The sequence below is a fragment of the Nicotiana tabacum genome, chromosome 5, assembly GCF_000715075.1.
Source record: "Nicotiana tabacum cultivar K326 chromosome 5, ASM71507v2, whole genome shotgun sequence".
Taxonomy (NCBI): Eukaryota; Viridiplantae; Streptophyta; class Magnoliopsida; order Solanales; family Solanaceae; genus Nicotiana; species Nicotiana tabacum.
The window spans coordinates 43,708,170-43,729,858 of NC_134084.1; the positions used below are offsets into that span (position 1 = coordinate 43,708,170).

General features: G+C 37.0%; 2 protein-coding genes across 2 annotated transcripts; both read left to right on the top strand.

The window, feature by feature from the left end:
• Positions 1-1,723: 1,723 nt before the first annotated feature.
• LOC107777262 (protein NLP9-like) lies at positions 1,724-6,941 on the top strand. Its single transcript, XM_016597258.2, has 5 exons — positions 1,724-2,904; positions 3,565-3,609; positions 3,714-4,433; positions 4,739-4,862; positions 5,450-6,941. The coding sequence occupies exons 1-5, from the start codon at positions 2,104-2,106 to the stop codon at positions 6,496-6,498; spliced, it is 2,739 nt and encodes a 912-aa protein (XP_016452744.2). The 5' UTR covers positions 1,724-2,103; the 3' UTR covers positions 6,499-6,941.
• A 9,482-nt stretch (positions 6,942-16,423) lies between these two features.
• LOC107777263 (proteinase inhibitor PSI-1.2-like) lies at positions 16,424-17,076 on the top strand. Its single transcript, XM_016597262.2, has 2 exons — positions 16,424-16,548; positions 16,681-17,076. The coding sequence occupies exons 1-2, from the start codon at positions 16,503-16,505 to the stop codon at positions 16,887-16,889; spliced, it is 255 nt and encodes an 84-aa protein (XP_016452748.1). The 5' UTR covers positions 16,424-16,502; the 3' UTR covers positions 16,890-17,076.
• Positions 17,077-21,689: the final 4,613 nt, after the last annotated feature.

A 21,689-nucleotide genomic window follows, 5' to 3' on the forward strand; every position in this document is an offset into this window, starting at 1 on the left:
GCCCTCTCTCCTGTGAAAGAACATCCTCGATCCGCCTGGCAACATTTTCCTATCTATTATAAAAGAGCCCACCATTTATTATTTTATAACATGTTATTTTGTCTTCTCAGTCATCTGATAGTGTATTATGTAGTTCATTATAAAAATAATAATTTTATATCAAATTTATTTATGTTTAGGACTATGATTTGTGATAATGATAATGAATGTTATTGATGAAGGTACTATTAGGTATTTGTGATAGTTTTTAGAACTTGTGGGAATAAGTCATATTTCATATTTATTTTTTTAAAAAGTGAAATATATTTTGAAAACGGTAAAAACTTACCCGCACCGTGTGTTTACACCAAACCAATAGAGACATGGCATGTGTCTTGTTTATGGACTTCAATCATTTAACCATAGTAAATTATATGCATTCTCATCTAGTTAAATTAATTAACCATAATGACTTAATATAGTTTGGTGTAAACACCCGGTGTGGGTAAGTATTTACTTTTAAAACTAATGTCCAAAAACATTTTCATCTTCAAACCAAACTTCACCCAAATCAAATTTTTCAGAACAAATTTAGGAATTTATGGCCAAACGCTAGCTTTATAAATAAATTTTTTGCCGTCGGATTAAGATCAAGTAATGTATATTCATACTTTAATTTATTGTTGTCAAAATTGAGTTGGATAGGTTTTTTTCCCTATTTGTGTTGTCTCTGATTTCCTCCTTCCCTATTGTGTCTCTCTAAGATTACCAGAGGGAATAAAAAGGAAAGAGCTCTCTGTTTTGTCTTATAGTCTTGGCCAAGCTTTTTTTTTGGGCCAAAAGATCGAGGTATTTGGCCAAGCTTTTAGATAGAAAAAAGTGTTTTTCAGGAGAAATAAAAGCAGTTTTTAAAAAGTAGAAAAAAATAGTTTCTTTCAAAAGTACTTTTTTGAAAAATATTTTTGATAAAAATACACTTAAAAGCAATTTTCAAAAGCTTGGTCAAACATTAATTACTGTTCAAAAGTGCTTTTCAAATTAATTAGCCAAATATAAATTGATTCTCACTAAAAATACCTTTTTAAAAGTACTTTTAAAAAAAACACTTATCAAAATAAGCTGATTTTAGAAGTTTGGCTTAACGAGCTATTAACTCCCCTAAGTTCCAAATGCTCTAAAAAGTAAAAACACCATTTCTATTTTTAGGAGCAAAACTTCTGAATAAACTATCTATAAGCTCTATGATGTTACGTCACCCATTTGCCCTTTCTCTACCTTCCAAAAATAGCAATCCCTTTCGTTCTCTCCCGATTCCCCTTTGACCCTCCTCTCTTTTCGTCATACTTTAGATAATATAAAAATATATATATGCGTTCAGCATTCTGTATCTAATCAAATATCCCCTTTGTTCTATTATAGTATTATTTTATGTGACACTATCTTTTTGTTAGTCCCAAATATCATTCATTTTTAGAAATAATGAATTTTAAATTTTTTATTTTATCTTTAATGACATATTTATAATTATAAAATATCATAACAGATTTGAAAATTTATCTTTCTTTTTCAAAAAAAAAAAAAAAAAAAATGAAAGAAGCGTGCCGATCAATCTCTGCCGTACAAATTAAACAGAGGAAATAGTAAATCTTAATGATTCAAGTTGACTATTATAATTTAGTTAAATGATGAAAATTTAGTTTAAAAGACAGATGTTAACCCTTCAAAATTTAACGTTCAATCACTTGCTGTTAAATAATTCTTACATTTCTTATCTCTCCTCCTTGGAACCCGCGTTGTGTTTTTGTACAGTCTCAGCTCTTTCTTCACACGGCGGAGTTTATATTGTCATTACATATAGAATTCAAATCTACTTAGGTTTTTCGGGAAACTCTTTTTGCTATATCCAAAACCTTAGTATTAGTCACTTAATTCTTTGCTTCTTAGCCATACACAACATGTGTCTTTTTGTTGAAGATTGTAAGTAACAGATCAGAGTGATCTTTCTATGACGATATATTGAGATTCAGCCTTTATCGCTCTGATTTATCCAAAAGAGAATTGGGGAAAGATTTTATACTTTGATAATTTGAGGCTTCTCTAGCAGCTAGTGCAATAACTTATTTGATGGAGGGTATTGTCTCATTTGATGGAGGTACAATGTCTTCACATATAGATGAAACATTCAACAATGCAATGGAGATGATGAATTTTGAAGCATATGCCGGTTGGTGCTCTAGCCCCCATGCTATAGAGCAAATATTTGCCTCTTATCCATCTTTTTCGCCGATTAATCCAATGTCCATCAATTATGCACCGTTTGAACAATTGAACTATGAACAACAGTTTCCCTGTGAAGGCGAAAATTGGATGTTTCAGCAGAAGAATGATGACCAGTTTCGCGACGAGGCTGATTATGTTACTGATACTGACAACTGTATAATCCCAAAGTCACCTTGTCAATCACTTTCGGAGCGAATGCTCAAGGCATTAGAACTGTTTAAAGAATCATCTGGTGGGGGAATCTTGGCTCAGGTTTGGATTCCAATGAAGAATAGTGATGCTCACTACATTTTAAGCACCTGTGAACAGCCATTTTTACTTGATCAAGTTCTATCTGGATATCGAGAGGTATCCAGGAAATTCACTTTTGATGTGGAGATGAAACCAGGATCTTTTCCTGGTCTTCCTGGTCGGGTTTTTACCTCGAGAATACCCGAGTGGACATCAAATGTTCAGTACTATAAAGAGGCCGAGTATTTACGTGTACAATATGCAGTTGACCATGAAGTCCGTGGATCGATTGCTTTACCAGTTCTAGAGGATGATGGACATGATTCGTCGTGTTGTGCAGTACTAGAACTAGTCACTACAAAAGAGAAGTCGAATTTTGATTTGGAAATGGTACATGTTTGCCGGGCTCTACAGGTTCTTGCTTTAATTCTATCAGTTCCTTTGTTTTTCATTGCAAAAGTACCTTTTCCACTGAGAGAGAATTTTATTTCAGCATATTGAGGATAGAAATAGATGATCCAAAAATTGTAATATCTGCCTCAGAATATATTTTGGAACCTGTTTAAAAGCTTGATGAGCAGGCTAATAAGTATCGATGGATGAAGTTTAGATCGAATATTATTGCCTTTAAGTGCCTTTGATTGGATATGAAGAGCTTTAAAAAGAACAGAAAATGTGATTTAGCATGAATTGATTGTTTTAATAATTTCTTCCAATATAGTGTATCACTAAAAATCACATTGTAAATTTTCATTTTCATTTTTTTTTCTGGTGATGCTCGTGATGTACAGTAATGAAGTTCTTTTCTGTCAGCAGGGAAAATGTTTTGTCAGTGTTCTTCCTTCATTATTATGTTTTAGTTGGATATGTAGCCCAGTTATCTATTGCTCTTGTGTATGTCAAGGCACATAGAAGGGCATTTTTGGTTGATCAAATGTCGATCTTTATGTGTTAGCTCATAGCTGGCTTGGTCGAAAGTTTATGCTGATGATCATCTCTTAATCTATTTTAATTGTATCCTCAAAAAAAAAGGTTTAAGATTTCTGTGTAATCCTCAATTCCTTCATTTTGCAGGCCGTAAATTTAAGGAGCATAACACCTCCTCAATTTACTTCCCAGGTAATACTCAATGTCTTAATCCTATCTGTGATCTACGCATTGTTTGTGGCCATTTCTTTTTGTCTTGGAATATTTTGTTCCCTTCTAATTTTGCTTCCTTGCAGAATCTTTCCAAGAATCAAAGAGCTGCTTTAGCTGAGATAAAAGATGTTCTACGAGCGGTTTGCCATGCTCATAGTCTGCCTCTTGCTTTGACGTGGATTCCCCGTATTTGTACAGGAGGATGTATTGCAAGCTCAGATGAAAAAAGTGTATTATGTGTTGAGAATACAGCTTGTTATGTGAGTGACAAGGAGATGCACGGATTTCTTCATGCATGTATGGGACATGATCTCGAGGAAGGACAAGGTATTGTTGGGAAATCTCTCCAATCCAACCATCCCTTCTTCTACCCTGATGTGAAAGAGTACCATATAAGTGAGTATCCACTTGTTCACCATGCACGGAAGTTTGGTCTAAATGCTGCAGTTGCTATCAGATTACGTAGTATATTCACCGGTGATGATGATTATGTATTGGAGTTTTTTCTTCCTGTCGATAAAAAGGGAAGCACCGAACAACAGCTTCTCTTAAATAACCTCTCGCGTACCATGCAGAGAATTTGCAAAAGTCTGAGGACAATATCAGATGCTGAATTAGTTGGACAAGGGGGTGCAAAGTTTGGGTTACAGAGTGAATCGGTTCTGGATTTAACATCAATTGACTTATCAAGGAAGATTTCTGAGCATCCATTATTAGGCAGCACTTTAGATTTCAGTAAAGAAACTTTAGACATATGTGATTCAGAAATAGCTGGAATGGAAGCTGATGGTTCTCGCGAACAGGTACATCACTTAACTCAACTTCCTTACTGTTATCTAGTCTATGCTCCCCTAGCTTATTTGGTGGACTATGTTTTACTCTTCTTAAGGTCTTAACTTGTTCTATTTTTATAATGTGCTCTTCAGAATCTTTTTTTCCCCACCCTTTTTACGTGTTCTTGAGTGAATGTCTTTCGCTCTTGAGAATTGTGTTTCAGTAACTCTTACTTTATGTGCTCCTAGACAAGTTATGTTCATTCTATACGTTTTCAAATTCTGATCATCTTTTTTGTCTTTCAGTACTGAAGTTATTGCATTTTACTTTGTAGACAAGGAGTGTATCAAGAAGACAGAAAGAGAAAAAAAGAAGCGTGGCAGAGAAACATGTCAGCTTGAGTGTTCTTCAGCAATACTTCTCTGGGAGCCTCAAGGATGCTGCCAAAAGCATTGGTGGTAAGCTTTCAAGCTCTCGTCAAGTGGAAACAATCAACTAATTAAACATTCTTGAAAAATGTATTATTATGCTGGTATGTTTCCCGTTCCATTGGGTTGTGATTTTCTGATTCTGAGAGATACCTTGCAAAAGCTTTATGGACCTTGTCAGATTTTTGTGGTCGTTCCAAATTGGGGCTAGTATACGCGTACTGAGTACCGTCTCTTGTCCCTCTATTTGCCTTCTAACGTGATTTTGGGCTCTAACCCATACATCCAAACTCTCCTATCAGGAGTCGAATATGCTATTTTTCTTTGTGCCAATTCAATTTCTAATTCTATGTATCTGTTAGTAGTGCCTGAAATTTTAGGTGACAGCTTAATTAAGCCAAAAAGTTTAGCATACCCCCAAAGGAAAAACAAATGGGAGACAGAAGAAAAAACATTACGTTAACTATTTTCTTAAAAGAAAAGTGTCATTATCAAAGGATGCAGACTCTTTAAGGTTTAAAAAGAGTGGTACATATAAAACTGTTTGAAGTTGAAAGCACAAAATTAACGACCTTGCAAAAGATGGTATAACAGTTTATTTGTTATGTTTTTTGTAGTGTGTCCGACTACATTGAAAAGGATATGTCGGCAACATGGGATCCCAAGATGGCCTTCCCGAAAAATAGGCAAAGTGAATCGTTCTTTAGTAAAGATACAAACTGTGCTTAAATCAGTCCAAGGGATAGAAGGAGGATTTAAATTTGATCCAGCCACTGGAGGTCTAGTTGCAACAAGCTCTATCCTTCAAGATTTTGACTCAGAGAAAGGTATCCTCTTTCCCTGCAAAAACGTCTGTGTGAAAAATCCGGATTCCCTTTTTCAGGATGATGTCTCTGTCCTCCAAACTTCATGCATTGACAACCACGACCCTGTGGTGAAAATGGAAGAGGATACGCATGTGGATGGAAACCAACTAGCAGAGTGGCCTGCAAGTCAGGACACAATGCAATGTACCAACTCTAGAAATGTGTCACTAGGTTCTTTCCGTACAAAAGAAGGATGTAGGAGTTGTGGTTTGAGCACAAGCAATTTAAAATTGGACAATTCCGGCTACCATTTCATCAATCGATGTCCACATTCCATGCCTGACGCTGATGATGTTAAGACAAAAACTAGAGCAAGTAACGAACTGGATGGAGATGATGTTGTTATGGAACATAACAAGGGAAGTTCTTCAGGCATGACAGATTTGTCCAATGTGTCCGGTTCAATAATGAATGGCAGTTCATCAAGCTCTCACAGTTTTGGTGAACGAAAGCATACCAAAGTTAAGGCAAGGAGTGAAGATGGTGCGTCACATATAACCATAAAAGCTACTTACAAGGAAGATAGAATCCGATTTAAATTTGAGCCTTCAGCAGGGTGCTTTCAACTCTATGAAGAGGTTGCAAAGAGGTTCAAACTGCAGACCGGGGCGTTCCAGCTCGAGTATCTTGATGATGAAGAGGAATGGGTGATGTTGGTAAATGAAGAAGACTTGCACGAGTGTCTTGAGATACTCGATTCTCTTGGTACTCGTTGCGTAAAATTTCTTGTCCAAGATGTGTCATGTGCTATAGGTAGCTCAGGCAGCAGCACTAGTTGCTTTTTGACAAGTGGCTCTTAGTTATACAGTGCAGAGAATCTTCTTGTGTTGTATGGTCTTGGCAGGAATACTCCATCAGAGCCGTGGAGGATTCCAAGTATATATGGATCACCTGTTGGTTCAGTAGAGCCTTTTGTTCTACTATCACTTTTATGCAGTTGATATCGAGTCATCAATACTTGATCCCAGCAAGAGATCCTGATAAGAAAAACTGAAGTCCATAAGAGGATGCACTAATAGAAGCATAGTCGACCAAAATCATTTGTTAATACGTTATATATGTTGTGTATAGGTGAGATAAGTGTCAGGTAATTGTAAGAGTTTAAAATAGTTAAGGCACTAGATCTCAAGTGCCTCAGCTGGTAAAAACTGTTAGTTTAAGATAATGCTTAAAGGTAATGGTGAAAAGTAAGCTGTAAGAGTCTTTCTATAAGAAATACAAAAAGTTATCCTCTTCTGATGTTAGTATGTTTCTCCTTTGTAACATTAGTCACAATGTCATATCTTTGCATGAATACTTTTTGCTGTGTTTAAGATTACTCCATACAAAAGAAAGACTCTCTATGCTACATATTTTCTTAAATAAACTATTTTGCACTTGATACTCACTTTAGGCTCTCATACCTTACTTGAAGTTTTGCCTTGACCATTAGTGATTATCAACAATGTTTAACATGTTATATTTCTATAAAATATCTTTTACAACTACCAAGAATTCAAATTAACTAATTTTCGAATTTTTGATTGTGTACACATCTGTTAGTTTTGGTAGTTGGAGTTATTGCTCTAGGTAGACAATACTTGCTTGTTTTCTCTGTACTTGTAATTAGTACCGATTCTTTTTGGCTTGTTGTTATCTGGTTCACTCATTCTTATTCGTAGAATATTCTTTAGTCTTGTCTTCCTTCTTGTTGCCTCGCCGGTATTCGTCCCTTGTGTTTATTACATCTTTTTGGTTGCCTTGCCGGCTAACCGTCGGTGGATTGACTGCTTTAGGTAGACAATACTTTCTTGATTTATTGTCTTTGCAATTAGTGTTTTTAAGCTTAAGGTTTCGTCTATCCCTTTTTAATTTTCTGTTTGCACAGTGGTAGTTTATTAGACGAGGTAGATTCACTGCTCTAGTGGCTGCTTGCATTGCTGTTTTCGTAGTAGCGCCTTTGTGTTTTTTTAGCTCTCGGATTCCTAGCTTGTTTTCCTTTGTTCTCGCTTTTTGTTTTTAGTGGTAGTGATTACTTAATGCCTCGAGCTTATAGTGGTTGTAGTGAATGATGTGAGAGTACGGTCATGTCCTCGGGTGGAGTTGGGGGTAGGGACCAGGGGTGGGAAGGGGGATAAGGGAGCCTCTAAGCTGAGAGTTGGGTCCTGGAACATAGGAATGTTGACGGGGAAGTCTATAGATTAGGTAAGATTCTTCAGAAAAGGAAGATCAACATAACGTGTGTCGAGGAGACTAGATGGAAGGGTACTAAGGCACGAGATGTAGACGGGTTTAAACTATGGTACTCAGGAAGTGTTGGGGATAAGAATGGGGTAGGTATTTTAGTTGACAGGGACCTCGGGGAGCTCGTGGTCGAGGTTAGGAGGGTAAACGATAGGTTGATGGGTATTAAGCTTGTAGTTGGAGGGTTTATTGTAAATGTGATTAGTGCATACGCTCCCCAGGTAGGTTTGGACCGGGAGGTCAAGCAGCAATTCTGGGAGGATTTGGACGAGGTAGTGTGTATTATCCCGCACACCGAGAAGCTTTTCATGGCAGAGATTTCAATGGCCATATTGGGGCTAGTGCTAACGGTTATGATGATGTGCATGACGGGTTCGATTTTAGGGATAGGAATGAGGGAGGTACTTTACTGTTGGACTTTTCTAGAGCTTTTGATTTTGTTATAGCTAACTAGAGTTTTCTGAAGCAGGAGGAGCACCTGGTCACATTTCGGAATTCGATGGTCAAGACTCAGATTGATTACCTTCTCTATAGGAAATATAATAAAGGTCTTTGCACTGATAGCAAGGTTATCCCAAGTGATCACCTCACGACCCAGCATAGACTCCTAGTAATAGACTTGGAGATCAAAAGGAGTAGGAGGAAGAGGGCGGTGTATAGGCAACCTAAAATCAAGTGAGGTAACTTGGCCAAGGACAAAGCTCAGGAGTTGGGGCAGAGGTTACTGGCTATGAGGGCCTGGAGGAGTAGAGGGACACGACTAGTATATGGATCACGACATCAAAATTGCATTAGGTAAGCTGCTAGAGAGGTCTTAGGGGTCACGAAGGGCTTTTCTAGGGGTCATAAAGTGGACTGGTAGTGGAATGGAGAGGTCTAAGGTAAAGTGAAAGCCAAGAAAGATGCTTATTTGAAGCTAGTGGAGAGTACAAATAAGGAGGAAAAAAGGACTTATCAGGAGTGTTATAAAAAGGCAAAGAAAGAGGCAGAGTTAGTAGTTACGGCGGCTAAGAATGCGGCGTTTGGTCGTATATAGGAGGAGCTCGAGGGCAAAGGTGGGGATAAGAAGTTGTACTGGTTGGCCAAAATGAGGGAGAGGAAGGCCTGTGACTTAGACCAAGCCAAGTGCATCAAGGACAAGGATGACAAAGTATTGATGGACGAGGCACTTATTAGAAGAAAATGACAGACATAGCCCCCGTTTGGATGGGCTTATTTTAAGCGACTTTTAAGCTAAAATAGCTTTTAAGCCATAAGTTAGGAATTCTAGTTTTTTGCTTTTGGTTTGTTTTTGTCACTTTAGCTTAAAAAGAAGTGCTTAAAAGCACTTTTTACGTTATCCAAACACTACACAATGACTTCAAAGTTATTTTGGCTTAAAAGCACTTAAAACAAGCCAATCCAAACGGGCTCATACTTTCACAAACTATTGAACAAGGAGGGGAATAGAAGCATTGTGTTTGGGTAAGTTGGAGCATTCCGAGAGTCAGCGGGATTTAGGGTATTGTAGGCGGATTAAGTTAGAGGAGGTGGAAGGGGCGATGCGTAAGATGTGTAGAGGCCAGACGAAATCCTGGTGTAATTTTGGAATAACGCGGGGCGAGAGCTATTAAGTGGCTCACTGGATTGTTTAATATTATTTTCAGGACGAAGAAGATGCCCGAAGAATGGAGGTGAAGTACGATGGTTCCATTATACAAGAACAAGGGTGATATCGAAAATTGAAATAACTATATGAGTATAAAGTTGTTAAGTCACACTATGAAGGTTCGGGATAGGGTGGTGGAGGTCCGGGTGAGGAGTTGTGTGTCTATTTCCGAGAACCAGTTCGAATTCATGTTGGGGCGTTAAACTACGGAAGTGATTCATCTGGTGAGGAGATTAGTGGAGCAATATAGTGAAAGGAAGAAGGACTTGCATATGGTATTCATTGACCTTGAGAAAGTGTATGATAAAGTTCTGAGAGAGGTTTTGTGGAGGTATTTGGAGGCTAACGACGTTCTGGTAGTGTACACTAAGGTGATTAAGGATATGTATGATGGTTCTAGGACTCGGATGAGGACTGTGGGAGGTGACTTGGAGCATTTCCCCGTTGAGATGAGACTGCACCAAGTATCGGCTCTTAGCCCGATTTTATTTGCCTTGGCTATGGATGTGCCGACGCGATATATCCAAGGGGAGGTGTCTTGGTGCGTGCTATTTGCCGATGATATAGTATTGATTGACGAGACATGAGGCGGAGTTAACGCGAGGTTGGAAGTTTGGAGATAGACCTTGGAGTTTAAAGGTTTCAAGTTGGGTAAGACGAAAACAAAATACCTGAGTGCAAATTCAGTGACGGGACCCATGAAACAGACGCGGATGTAAAGCTTGATGCTCAAGCTATCTCCAAAAGAGGTAGTTTCATGTCGGGGCATTAAACTACGGAAGCGATTCATCTGGTGAGGAGATTAGTGGAGAAATATAAGGAAAGGAAGAAGGACATGCATATGGTATTCATTGACCTTGAGAAAGTATATGATAAAGTTCCGAGGGAGGTTTTGTGGAGGTGTTTGGAGGCTAACGACGTTTTGGTAGTGTACACTAAGGTGATTAAGGATATGTATGATGGTGCTAAGACTCAGGTGAGGACTGTGGGAGGTGACTTGGAGCATTTCCCAATTGTGATGAGACTGCACCAGGTATCGGCTCTTAGCCCGATTTTATTTGCCTTGGCGATGGATGTGCCGATGCGATACATCCAAGGGGAAGTGCCTTGGTGCATGCTATTTACCGATGATATAGTGTTGATTGACGAGACGTGAGGTGGAGTTAACACGAGGTTGGAGGTTTGGAGATAGACCTTGGAGTCTAAAGGTTTCAAGTTGGGCAGGACTAAAACAGAATACCTGAGTGCAAATTCAGTGACGGGACCCATGAAACAGACGTGGATGTAAAGCTTGATGCTCAAGCTATCCCCAAAAGAGGTAGTTTCAAGTATCTCAGATCTATTAGCTAAGGTAATAGGGAGATTGACGACGATGTCACACATCGCATGGGAGATAAAATGGAGGCTCGCATCCGGTATTTTATGTGATAAGGATGTGTCGCCAAGACTTAAAAGTAAATTTATAGAGTGTGGTTCGACCGACTATGTTGTATGGGGCTTTGGCTAGTCAAGAACTCCCTGCACATGTGCAGAAGATGAAAGTAGCAGAAATGAAGACGTTGAGATGGATGTGTGGGTGTACCAAGAGAGATAAGATTAGGAATGAAATTATCTTGGACAAAGTGAGTATGGCCTTTGTGGGGGCAAGATGCGGGAGCCGAGGCTGAGATGGTTCAGACACGTTAAGAGGAGAAGCATTGATGCTCCCGTTAGGAGGTGTGAGAGGTTGGCCATGACAGGTTTGAGAAGAGGTTGCGGTAAGCCTAAGAAGTACTATAGAGAGGTGATTAGGCAGGATATGACACTGGTTCAGCTCACTACGGACTTGACCCTTGATAGGAGAGTGTGGGGATCGAGGATTATGGTAGAAAATTAGTAAGTAGTTGGAAGTTTCTTATTTGCTCACTGATAGTCTTAGTAGCACACATACCCCTTCATATTCTTAGATCTTTATTGCGTTATGTGGTTTTGTTCGCCCCAGGTATTGTATTCCCATTTGTTATTATTTGGTACTACTTATCCTTTATCTCATTCTTTCTCTTCTCTCTTTTCTTGCTTTTCCCCTCCTTCTCCTTCTTCTTCTTCTTCTCACCCCTTCCGAGTTGAGGGTCTATTGGAAACAGCCTCTCTACCTTCATTAGGTAGGGATAAGGTCTTGCGTATAGATTACCCTCTCAAACTCTACCTGATGAGAATATACTGGATCGTTGTTATTGTTGTTGTTGTTCATATCCAACCCTAGGCTTAAGGTCCAAGATCACTATTTTGAATGTTCTGTTATTTATAGTTTAATATATAAAGTATATACTTAAATTTATTCGGTTCGATTTGATAATTTTTTATAAAAAATAAAACTCTAATTATTCGGTACGATTATAGAATTATGTTGAAAAATATAATTTTATTAGAGAAACTTAATACTCAGTTCGGTAGATTCAGTTAGGTCGAGTTACTCTATTTTCAAAGAACCATTAAAACTCGTAAGAACCATTCTTTACTTTGAATAAAAGTATCATCGTTTTTGTTTTCAATTTCGAAATTGAGTTATTTGCTTTCCTGATATCCTTTTCTTCCTGATTTAGAAAGTTTTTCAAAAGGTGAAATATATAGATTGAGCTCTTTAAGTTGTCCACAACGATTATTGAAGTACTTTAACTTTTTAAGTGATTAGTAAGTTAATACAAAAATTAGCCAATTCACAAAATATTGCCAGTATTAGCCAATTAGTTGTTTGTAGAAAAAAATATCAACTTTTTGCTTTCTTTTGAGTGGTGTTATTGGAATAGATTGGATAAATGTTAAGGAGTTTAAATCTCAGTTATGGTGTAGAGTTTTGAGGTGATTTGAATAAAAAATTCGAAGTAGAAGATGAACATAGAAAAAGATGATATGTGCATCACACTTTATACCATTTGTGTATCACATATGTATTATATTTATATCAAATGTGTGTCACATGTATATAAATGTATACAGAGGCAGACTCAAGTTTTAAACTTTATGGGTTCAGAGTCGCAATTCTACCATATCTCATCTTATTTAATAGGTTCAAAATTTATTATTTGTATATAATAATTTTTTGGGCAAAAATACAGGGTATGAGCGAAAGTTATGGATTTATACACATGTGTGAGATACATGCGTGATACATGTGTCGGAGAAAAAAAATTGAACTCGATTTTAACTACGAATTTTGATACCAAATCACCTTCAATTTTCCTCAAATTTTGTATATTGACTCAACTATATGTTTTCAATGAATTTCAACCATACCCATTGATATATATATATATATATATATATATATATATATATATATATATATATATATATATATATATATATATGTATTTTATCACCTTGTTTGTTATCTCATCCATGAAATTTCTTTTTCGTCTTGCATCTAATATTGCTGATACACTTAAAAATATGGAAGGAAATCTTTGCGTGTGATTCTTGGATAGAAAGAATCCTTATTTATTTGAGTTTTCAATTTTTGCATGTGCTTGGTTGGTTTTGATAAATCTATAATTAATGGCTAAAAATTGATAAAGTATGATTTATTTGAGATATTTCCGCATGACTCCCAAAAATAAAACCAACGAAGCTAAAGCTTAGAGAGATGTAAAAGTCTTAAAAATCTATTAATAAGTCTATCTATCCAACTGGACATGTTGTGATAAGGTTAGCTTGGTTTCTATTATACCTTTGGTCAAAGTTTGCAAAACTACCCCGCTATGAGTCTTGTCTTTTTATGTGGGAATTTTTACATTTCTATGCCATACATGAAACTATATTACCCTCAATGTTTAAGGTTTGATAAAATTACATTTAGTATATCTAATTATCAATTATATATCATTAGTGGGTTTTAAGGGTATTAATTACACTCCTAATTTAATGGTACCGTATATTCCTTCTAATATCACTCCCCCCACTTTTCTCTCTCCAATTCCCACACCTTCACCCATGTTTCCCTCCCACACCCACGATTTCTGTATCAAAATCCCATTATTTATTCCATAGCCAAGGCTTTGAATTCGAATTTGGGGTTTCAAAAGACATTGTTTGTTTGGATTGGATGTTGTTGCAAAGAATTGAGAATTCTCTCTATGCCTCTCTCTATCTCGCAATCCCAAATTTCAGTAATATAAGAGGAAAGGAAAAGAGAGCAGCAATTCCACCATTGATAGCCATTAAAAAGCTTTAAAGCTTTGAATTCTAATTTGGGTTTTCAAAAATCATTATTTATTTGGATTGTGTGTTGTTGTAAATAATTGGGAATATGGTTTGGAGTTTATATTTCAATTTTGAGGGGTTTTGGTGAAGATTCGACTTGGTTTTGGCTGAATTTCAAATTGAAACTCGACGAAGAAGAAGAAGACATGACATACATTATATTGCAAAAATTGTAGATAAATTGTACAAAAATTATAGAAAAATTGTAGACTATTGTTTATTTATTTTTGAGCTTTGTGTTTTGTGTTAAAAATTTTGATAGGAGCTTGTTATTTCACTTCGTTTGTTTTGGAGCTAACTTGTGCAGAGGAGAAGATGTTTTTTAAGTTATACATATTGCTATACCTTTAAATTCAAGAAAGTATGGTTGTATTGTATTTAAAGAGGCGTGAATTTGTAGAATAGGTTGAATGTGAGGAATGAGTCAAATAAGACTCACAATGGCTTATTTTCTACATTTAATATACAACAAAACTACATATCATTTGAAAATTTTATATGAAAGTACAGAATTTCAATGTTTCTATAAATTATCTACAAAATTTCTTAGGAAGATCTATCCCTTCATCATGTTTTTTAGATTCCATATTTAGCATAGCAGTTTCATAAGGAGTAACAAGAGCATATATGAGAATCACAGAATTGTAGCATAATCAGGATTTTCGACATAATTGCATTTTTTTGCACAAGATTTGTAGAAGTTTTAGTCATTTTTGATTTGTGAAAACAGAAAACAAAGCATCTACAATCAGAATACAAATAATCTACAATTTATCTACAAAATATCTACAAACTGGCTACATTGAGTTTTAATATCCCAATTCCCATTCAATTGTAGCATAATTGGGATTTTTGAAATAATTGCGTTTTTTTGCAGAAGATTTGTAGAAGTTTTAGTCTTTTTTGATTTGTGAAAACAGAAAACAAAACATCTACAATTAGAATATAAATAATCTACAAAATATCTACAAACAGGGTACATTGAATTTTAATATCCCAATTCCCATTCAATTGTAGCATAATTGGGATTTTTGATATAATTACGTTTTTCAGAAGATTTGTAGAAGTTTTAGTCGTTTTTTATTTGTGAAAACAGAAAATAAAGCATCTACAATCAGAATACAAATAATCTACAATTTATCTACAAAATATCTACAAACTGGGTACATATTTGGACTCGAAATGCTTCCCCTGAAATGTATGTTTCACATTTTTTATACATATTTTTGTCTAAAACAGTACTAAATCATCCACTTAAATACAATTTTTATACAATGTTGTTCAACTTTTATACAATAGGTAAATGAATAAAAGAAAAATAAATAAACAACTGTCTACAATTTATCTACAATTTTTCTACAATTTCTGCAATATAATATATGTCATGTCTTCTTCTCCTTCTTCTTCAAGTTTCAATCTGAAATTCAGTCAAAACCAAGTCTAATCTTCACCAAAACCCCTCAAAATTGAGATATAAACTCCAAACCATATTTCCAATTATTTTCAACAACACCCAATCCAAACAAATAATGTTTTTTGAAAACCCAAATTTGAATTCAAAGCTTCAAAGCCTTTTAATGGCTGTCAATGGTGGAATTGCTGCTCTCTTTTCCTTTGCTTTGTATTTTTGCCATAATTGCTTTTGTTGCAGAAGAATTGTAGAAGATTTTGTCGATTTTGATTTGTGAAATCAAAGAAAATGTTGAAACAGAGTTTAGCGCAAAAAACAGAGTATGAAAATTTTGTAAAGAAGTCGACGATAGTGATTACTGTGCGTGATTTGCGTTGGAAGATCTGGAAAATATTTAATTCCCCTTTTTTAGCGCACCTAAATAAGGAATCCTACAGCTATAATGATTCCTTATTTAGTGTATTGTATATATTATGTAGAAATACTATTAGCATAAAGGGTAATATGCAAAGTATGAACATATTTGGTAATATAATTTCATATATGGTATAGGAACGAAAATTTCACTCTTATGTGTCAACATGGTTATCATTTGTTCAAAGATAATGGCTTAGTTGAATGAAATTAGTCAACATACTTCATTTAATTGTGTATAGTATTTCAAATTCAGTGGCCATTGATGTAATATTTGCAATATAGTTCCTAAAAGTTTGAACTAATGTGGTTTAATAATATTACAGATATTCAATATATATTTTTAGAAAAAACGTACTACGAACAAACAGTATTATACTTCAAATGAAAGAAAACAAAAAATAAAAATTATGAGATATAGAGCACTAGACCCTAAACCAATAGCAAGTAGAGACATGACGTTCAATATATATTTTCAGAAAAAATGTTCAAGTGAATCTCAGTCTCAAACCCACAATGTTTTCAAACGAAATGTGGTATTATGGCTCAAAATTTGAGTTGTAATATTTAACTCCATATTGGAGATAGATGATGATGAATTTCAAGGAATAATCTTTTGGTTAAACATGTTTTTTTTTAAGGTATACCAAAAGCTTCAAACAGTTAGGTCATAGATACAATCTAATGTGAAGGCTGCATTGAGTTTCGTTTGACCAAGCAATATCTGGTCCATTTTTACAACTATGTTAGTTATCTAAATACGGAATGAGAAAATGTCATTGCTAGTTGTATTTTAGTAATCTTTTGTTAGCTCTATAAATAAATAGCTTAAGAGGATAACATCCTCAAATCAGCGCATTCAGAGAAAAATGGCCTTTTACAAAGCTAGTATCCTTTCTCTCCTCCTATTATCTGGTAAGGCTTCTTTGATATATATATATATATATATATATATATATATATATATATATATATATATATATATATATAGCCAAAATGTCATTTTATATCTTTACTTTGTGTTGATTTGGGTGCTTTAATTTATAGGTATATTTCTGTTGGGAATTGGTGAGGTGAAATATGTAAATGCCAAGTCATGTCTCCAGTTTTGTGATAATGAAGTGGCATACATGACTTGTCCCTCTTCAGGAGATGAGCAAATTAGTCCAGTATGTGTCAACTGTTGCACAGCAGATGAAGGTTGTAAACTTTTCCGCACTGATGGATCATTAATTTGTACTGGAACCCAAGATTAACTCATCCTTCTCAAAAATGTAATGATTTATTAAAATCTTTATACATACTCATATCATATGTGTAATGTGTGCAATAAGGCCTGAGTTTATGATTACTCACGTGATTTCTAATGTGCAATTATGTTTGCATCATCCTTTGTCTAAGCTTGTAAAGATATGAATAAAAAGCAATAGTAAATTATATTTATTACAATGTGTTTACCTTGAAAATGGTAATTACAATTAGATTTGATTTTGTGGTTCTAAAAACACGTGATTTATTTTTATGCTAGTTGTTAGGCAATAGATGCTAAGTGTGAGCTAGGAAAGTAAGATAAGAGTAAGAGGATAGTATGCTATGCAAACCGAATAGCCGTGAGGTGAGATCTCGAGCCGGCCTACACTGGGCCTCGAGGTCGAGCTAAGGGGCTTGATTGGGGCTGATCGATGAAGGACTAACAATCCTGAGGGCCTTGATGATGACTCTTTATGATCAATGATGAGTAGTAAATGAAGAACAACCAATAAAATACTATAAATGTAAGCAATAAATTAAAGGAAACACAATGAAGAATGTTTAAGTTAGAGAGCAGAGAATGCTCTTGTTCTTGTATTGAATATCATGTCCCTTTACAAAATGACAAGGGTCCCCTTTATATAGGAGGGGGGGAATCCCAACATAGTACATATACATTTATTACAAAGGTAAACAACTGGTACAACCATTTAATGTCACGGTACGGACTTGTACTATTCATATAGACCTAGTCAGCTTTAACTTCGTGCCTTTTGGGAATTTCCCGCTTGTTTAAGATAGCCACCGATTTGCACTACCCCGAGGTCGAGCATTGGGGACCCTCGGGGTCAAACCTTGACCTATGCTTTGAGGCTTCTGAAGACGGGCTGTGAAATGCCATAATGATCACAAAATTGGACTCTCCGATTTTAGATGTACACAAATAGTTCCCACGTTTCTTAGAGTGAAATGATAAGAAACAGTCTTGAATCCTTGCCTCTTCGATACTTCCATTATGACGTCAGCCTATCAGAGCATTAAATACCATGACTCAAAAGCTGCGCAAAGGTCGCTGTCAGCACGATTATCGAGAAGCCCACGAACCGTTACTAGTTCGGCTCTTTCGCTTCACGAAACGCTGCCCAAACGGCTTCTATAAATACCTCAATTGTTTGTCATTCATACTTTTACAATATCTTCAAATTTTCAGAGCTAAGTTGCCATCTTCTGCATTCATCCCTTCTCTGTGCTTGCCTCTTCATTTTCTTTCTCAGAAACTTCGTTATAGTTATGGCTAAAACTTCCAAAACGGTACCTCAGAAAGAGGGCATTTCTTCTTCATCATGCCCGTCCAAAGGCAAACCAAAAACACCTCCAAGTATTGAGCAGTATACTCCTGGCCACTTCGATACGGTCTCCGATTTTACTATTAAAAAACCACCTTCCACACCGGGCCGATGCGAGCCCATGTCTCGGTACATCAGTGTGGTGACTATATAAAGAGAGTTAAGGTGGACTGCCGATGGGGGGAGGCAGTGCAAGTAGAGATCCCCACAGTTGAGGAAAGCATAGTAACACAAAAACCTGGCTTCCTTAGCGTATACACATACCCCTTCACCCTAGGCCATGTAGATTCTTCTTCCCCATCGATAGATCCAGTGATTCTTGACTTTTTTCATCAGTACCGAGTGACACTCGGTCAGATCTATCCTTCTTTCTGGAGGATTGTTTACATGCTCAGATATTTCTCCAATAGGGTTGAGGGAATGACCTTTACCCTCAACCATTTGATCAGATTGTACGGCCCCCATCTCTTCCGAGAGGGTTTAATCAAGCTTCACCATTGATCTGCCAAAACGTTCTTTGCGAACACCGATGAGGACAAAGACCGGGGATGGATGAGCCGGTTTGTCAAAGTAAGAACTTCGAACATCGTCCTTGCTGATAGGATGCCATTCCCGGAGGAATGGAACATGAAGCATAAGTGTCCCTATATCGAGCACATTTTATTACCCCTTCTCCTTCTTCTGAGATGATCTTCTTTTGATTATGTATCCACCATTTGATTCCCCGGCGCGGTTCAAAATCTTTCGGGATGGATCAAACTACTAGACTCTGTTTTTCCATACAACAAGCGTGTTTGGCGTGATTTGACTAAAATGCGGTGGCAGGCTAAGAACCACGGTATGCTTTTGTTGTTGTCATTACCAAGCTTCATATAAGTATTCTTTTGGTGATAAGTTTAATACATCATGCCTGGGCAAGCCTCGAAGATGGCGTGTCGATGAGACCACTTCCTCCTGGTGAAGAACAAACCTCGAAACCCGACAAGGGTAAGAAGAGGAAGAAGGAGACGTCGGCTGAGTCCCCAGAATCAAAGAAACCCAAGGTCTGCAAGCCTAAGACCGATGCCACGGTCTTGACTTCAACTGTTGCGGCAAGCCTTCATGAATATGATGATGATGACGACCGCCCTTTAGTACAAAGGGTAAGACGGAGTGCTGATACTCCACAAGCTGTTGGTCAGAAGGCCGCTGAGACAGGGGTGGCCGATGTGGACCAGACTCGTGCTAAGGAGACCCTCGAGGAGGGTTTGGGCACAGTCCCCGAGCCTCAAGTCAGACATGGTACAGTCCGTGCCGGTGACTCCTCGGCTCGAGGGCTCAAAGAGCCTGAATCCGAAGTTGTTCGGCCTCGAAAAGAAACCCTTATAGAAATTATTACCATGGGCGGCTTTGAATCGAGCCCTTCATTTTCTCTAAGGGAAATAAGGGATTCCCAGAACAAGGGTGATGAAGATGCGAGGACCCCTCAGGGAGAGGATGATGCATTCAAGAACTACTTCATCGATGTCGATAAGGACACAGATCTCGACGTCCCCGTCGCTCTCGAGGAGGCTGAGAGGCTTCAAAAGTAGGCGATATTCTTGACATACCATTTGCACTTTAAATTTTTACCCTTGCCTTTCTAACTTCTTTGTTGCAGGTCAAGAAATTGTATGACCAAGTGTCATGACCCAAAATCCCAACCCGGTCGTGATGGCGCCTCTCATGAGGACAAGGCCAGCCAATCAACAAAACAGTACATCTCTTTATAATTACTTAGCAGGAATAAGTCTAAATCATGGGCAATATAATCTTAAATGCGAAATAAACGTGATAGAACAAGGAAAACCATCCCAACTCAGCCCGAAATCGGGGTGTCACAAGTCATGAGCTACTACCGAGTTTACTAATATTTTACAAAGTCTGAAATTATCATAAATAACAAAGATAAGGGAGAAAACGGGGCTGCGGACGTCAACAGCTACCTCGTTACTCCTAGTCACCGCCTGGCCTGGAAAGAATCAGCGCTCAGGAGCGAACTCAGCTATGCCTGTATCTGCACACATGGTGCAGGGAGTAATGTGAGTACTCCGACCCAGTGAGTAATAAAAGTAACTACAGTCCGAAGATAAGAAAACCCAGTAAATACACAAAGTAAGCTAAAATCCAAATATGCAGCAACATATGGAACTGAGCAGCTAAACAACAGTATATATACATATACATGAATACAATGCAATGCATATGATGGTACATTCCTGTACCCACTGCGGCGTGCAGCCCGAGCCATCCCTATTTATTTATCGTCGACGGCGCTCACTGGGGTGTGTACAGACACCGGAGGGGCTCCTACAGCCCAAGCGCAATATCTTGGTCAGTCATTGTTACCTGACCGATCAGCCATTGTTACCTGACCAATTTATATCATATAGTGCCATTGTTACCACTGTTCAAGTATATCATCCAGTGTCATTGTTACCATTATTTCAAGTATATCACACAGTGTCATTGTTACCACTGTGTCAAGTATATCACACAATGTCATTGTTATCACTGTTTCAAGTCACTTTATAATCAGTTTATAATCAGTGCAGAAAATAATATAATAAGCCCCTTGGGCATTTACAAAACAGAAGTTCCCAGCCCGGAATACATTTAAAAATATCATTTAAGTTTTCAACACTTAGAATTATGGCTGATTTTACAAAACAACATTTACAACCTTGGACTGAAATTAAATGATATGCAAATCATGCTAAGCAGTAATATCAATCCTCGAAGGATTTTACAAATCGGCACAAGGCCCCAAACATGGCATCAAGCCCAGTAATATCAATGAAGTATGTGTATCAATCACCAGTATAGTATAAACATCACACGGGGTGGACCAAGTCACAATCCCCAGTAGTATCCGACCCCGCACTCGCCATGGAGTGCGTGTCACGCCTCAATATAGCGTTACGATGTGAAAGTCCGGGGTTTCAAACCCTCAGAACAGCATTAACATCTATTACTCACCTCTAGCTCGCTATGCTCTTGCCTTTCTAATTGGCCTCCTCGTGTGATGAATCTGCCAAAAATCACACAAACCTCGATGAAGTTCGATTTCTAAAAGACGAGGTTTTAACCATACATATCTGAAATTCGCCCCTTAATGATACTATAATGATCCCATACAGTTATGTAACTTCAATCTACCATATAACACTCAATATGGCCAATATTAGTACTAGATCCCATAAATTATGCCATTTAGGCATATTATCAAACATCTTGTAGGTATAAATATTTACACCTCTTAACTATAGCATTGGTTCCTCCAACTATCACCATTAACCAACAATTCATCACACTATTATTCTTTAACAATTTATACTCCTAACATCACATGTGTGATCAACCATTCACACCCAAACCAACAAAAATTCCATCAAATAAACACCTCTAAATCCCTACCATGTTCATGTATTTAAATAGGGA

What these genes read in the sequence shown, in the direction of transcription:
- LOC107777262 (XM_016597258.2), top strand. Translation starts at nt 2,104, where the DNA reads ATGGAGGGTATTGTCTCATTTGATGGAGGTACAATGTCTTCACATATA. An exon ending in CTCCTCAATTTACTTCCCAG is followed by an intron (nt 3,610 to 3,713) that starts GTAATACTCAAT and finishes GCTTCCTTGCAG; the next exon opens with AATCTTTCCAAGAATCAAAG. An exon ending in CTGATGGTTCTCGCGAACAG is followed by an intron (nt 4,434 to 4,738) that starts GTACATCACTTA and finishes TTTACTTTGTAG; the next exon opens with ACAAGGAGTGTATCAAGAAG.
- LOC107777263 (XM_016597262.2), top strand. Translation starts at nt 16,503, where the DNA reads ATGGCCTTTTACAAAGCTAGTATCCTTTCTCTCCTCCTATTATCTG. An exon ending in TTCTCTCCTCCTATTATCTG is followed by an intron (nt 16,549 to 16,680) that starts GTAAGGCTTCTT and finishes TTTAATTTATAG; the next exon opens with GTATATTTCTGTTGGGAATT.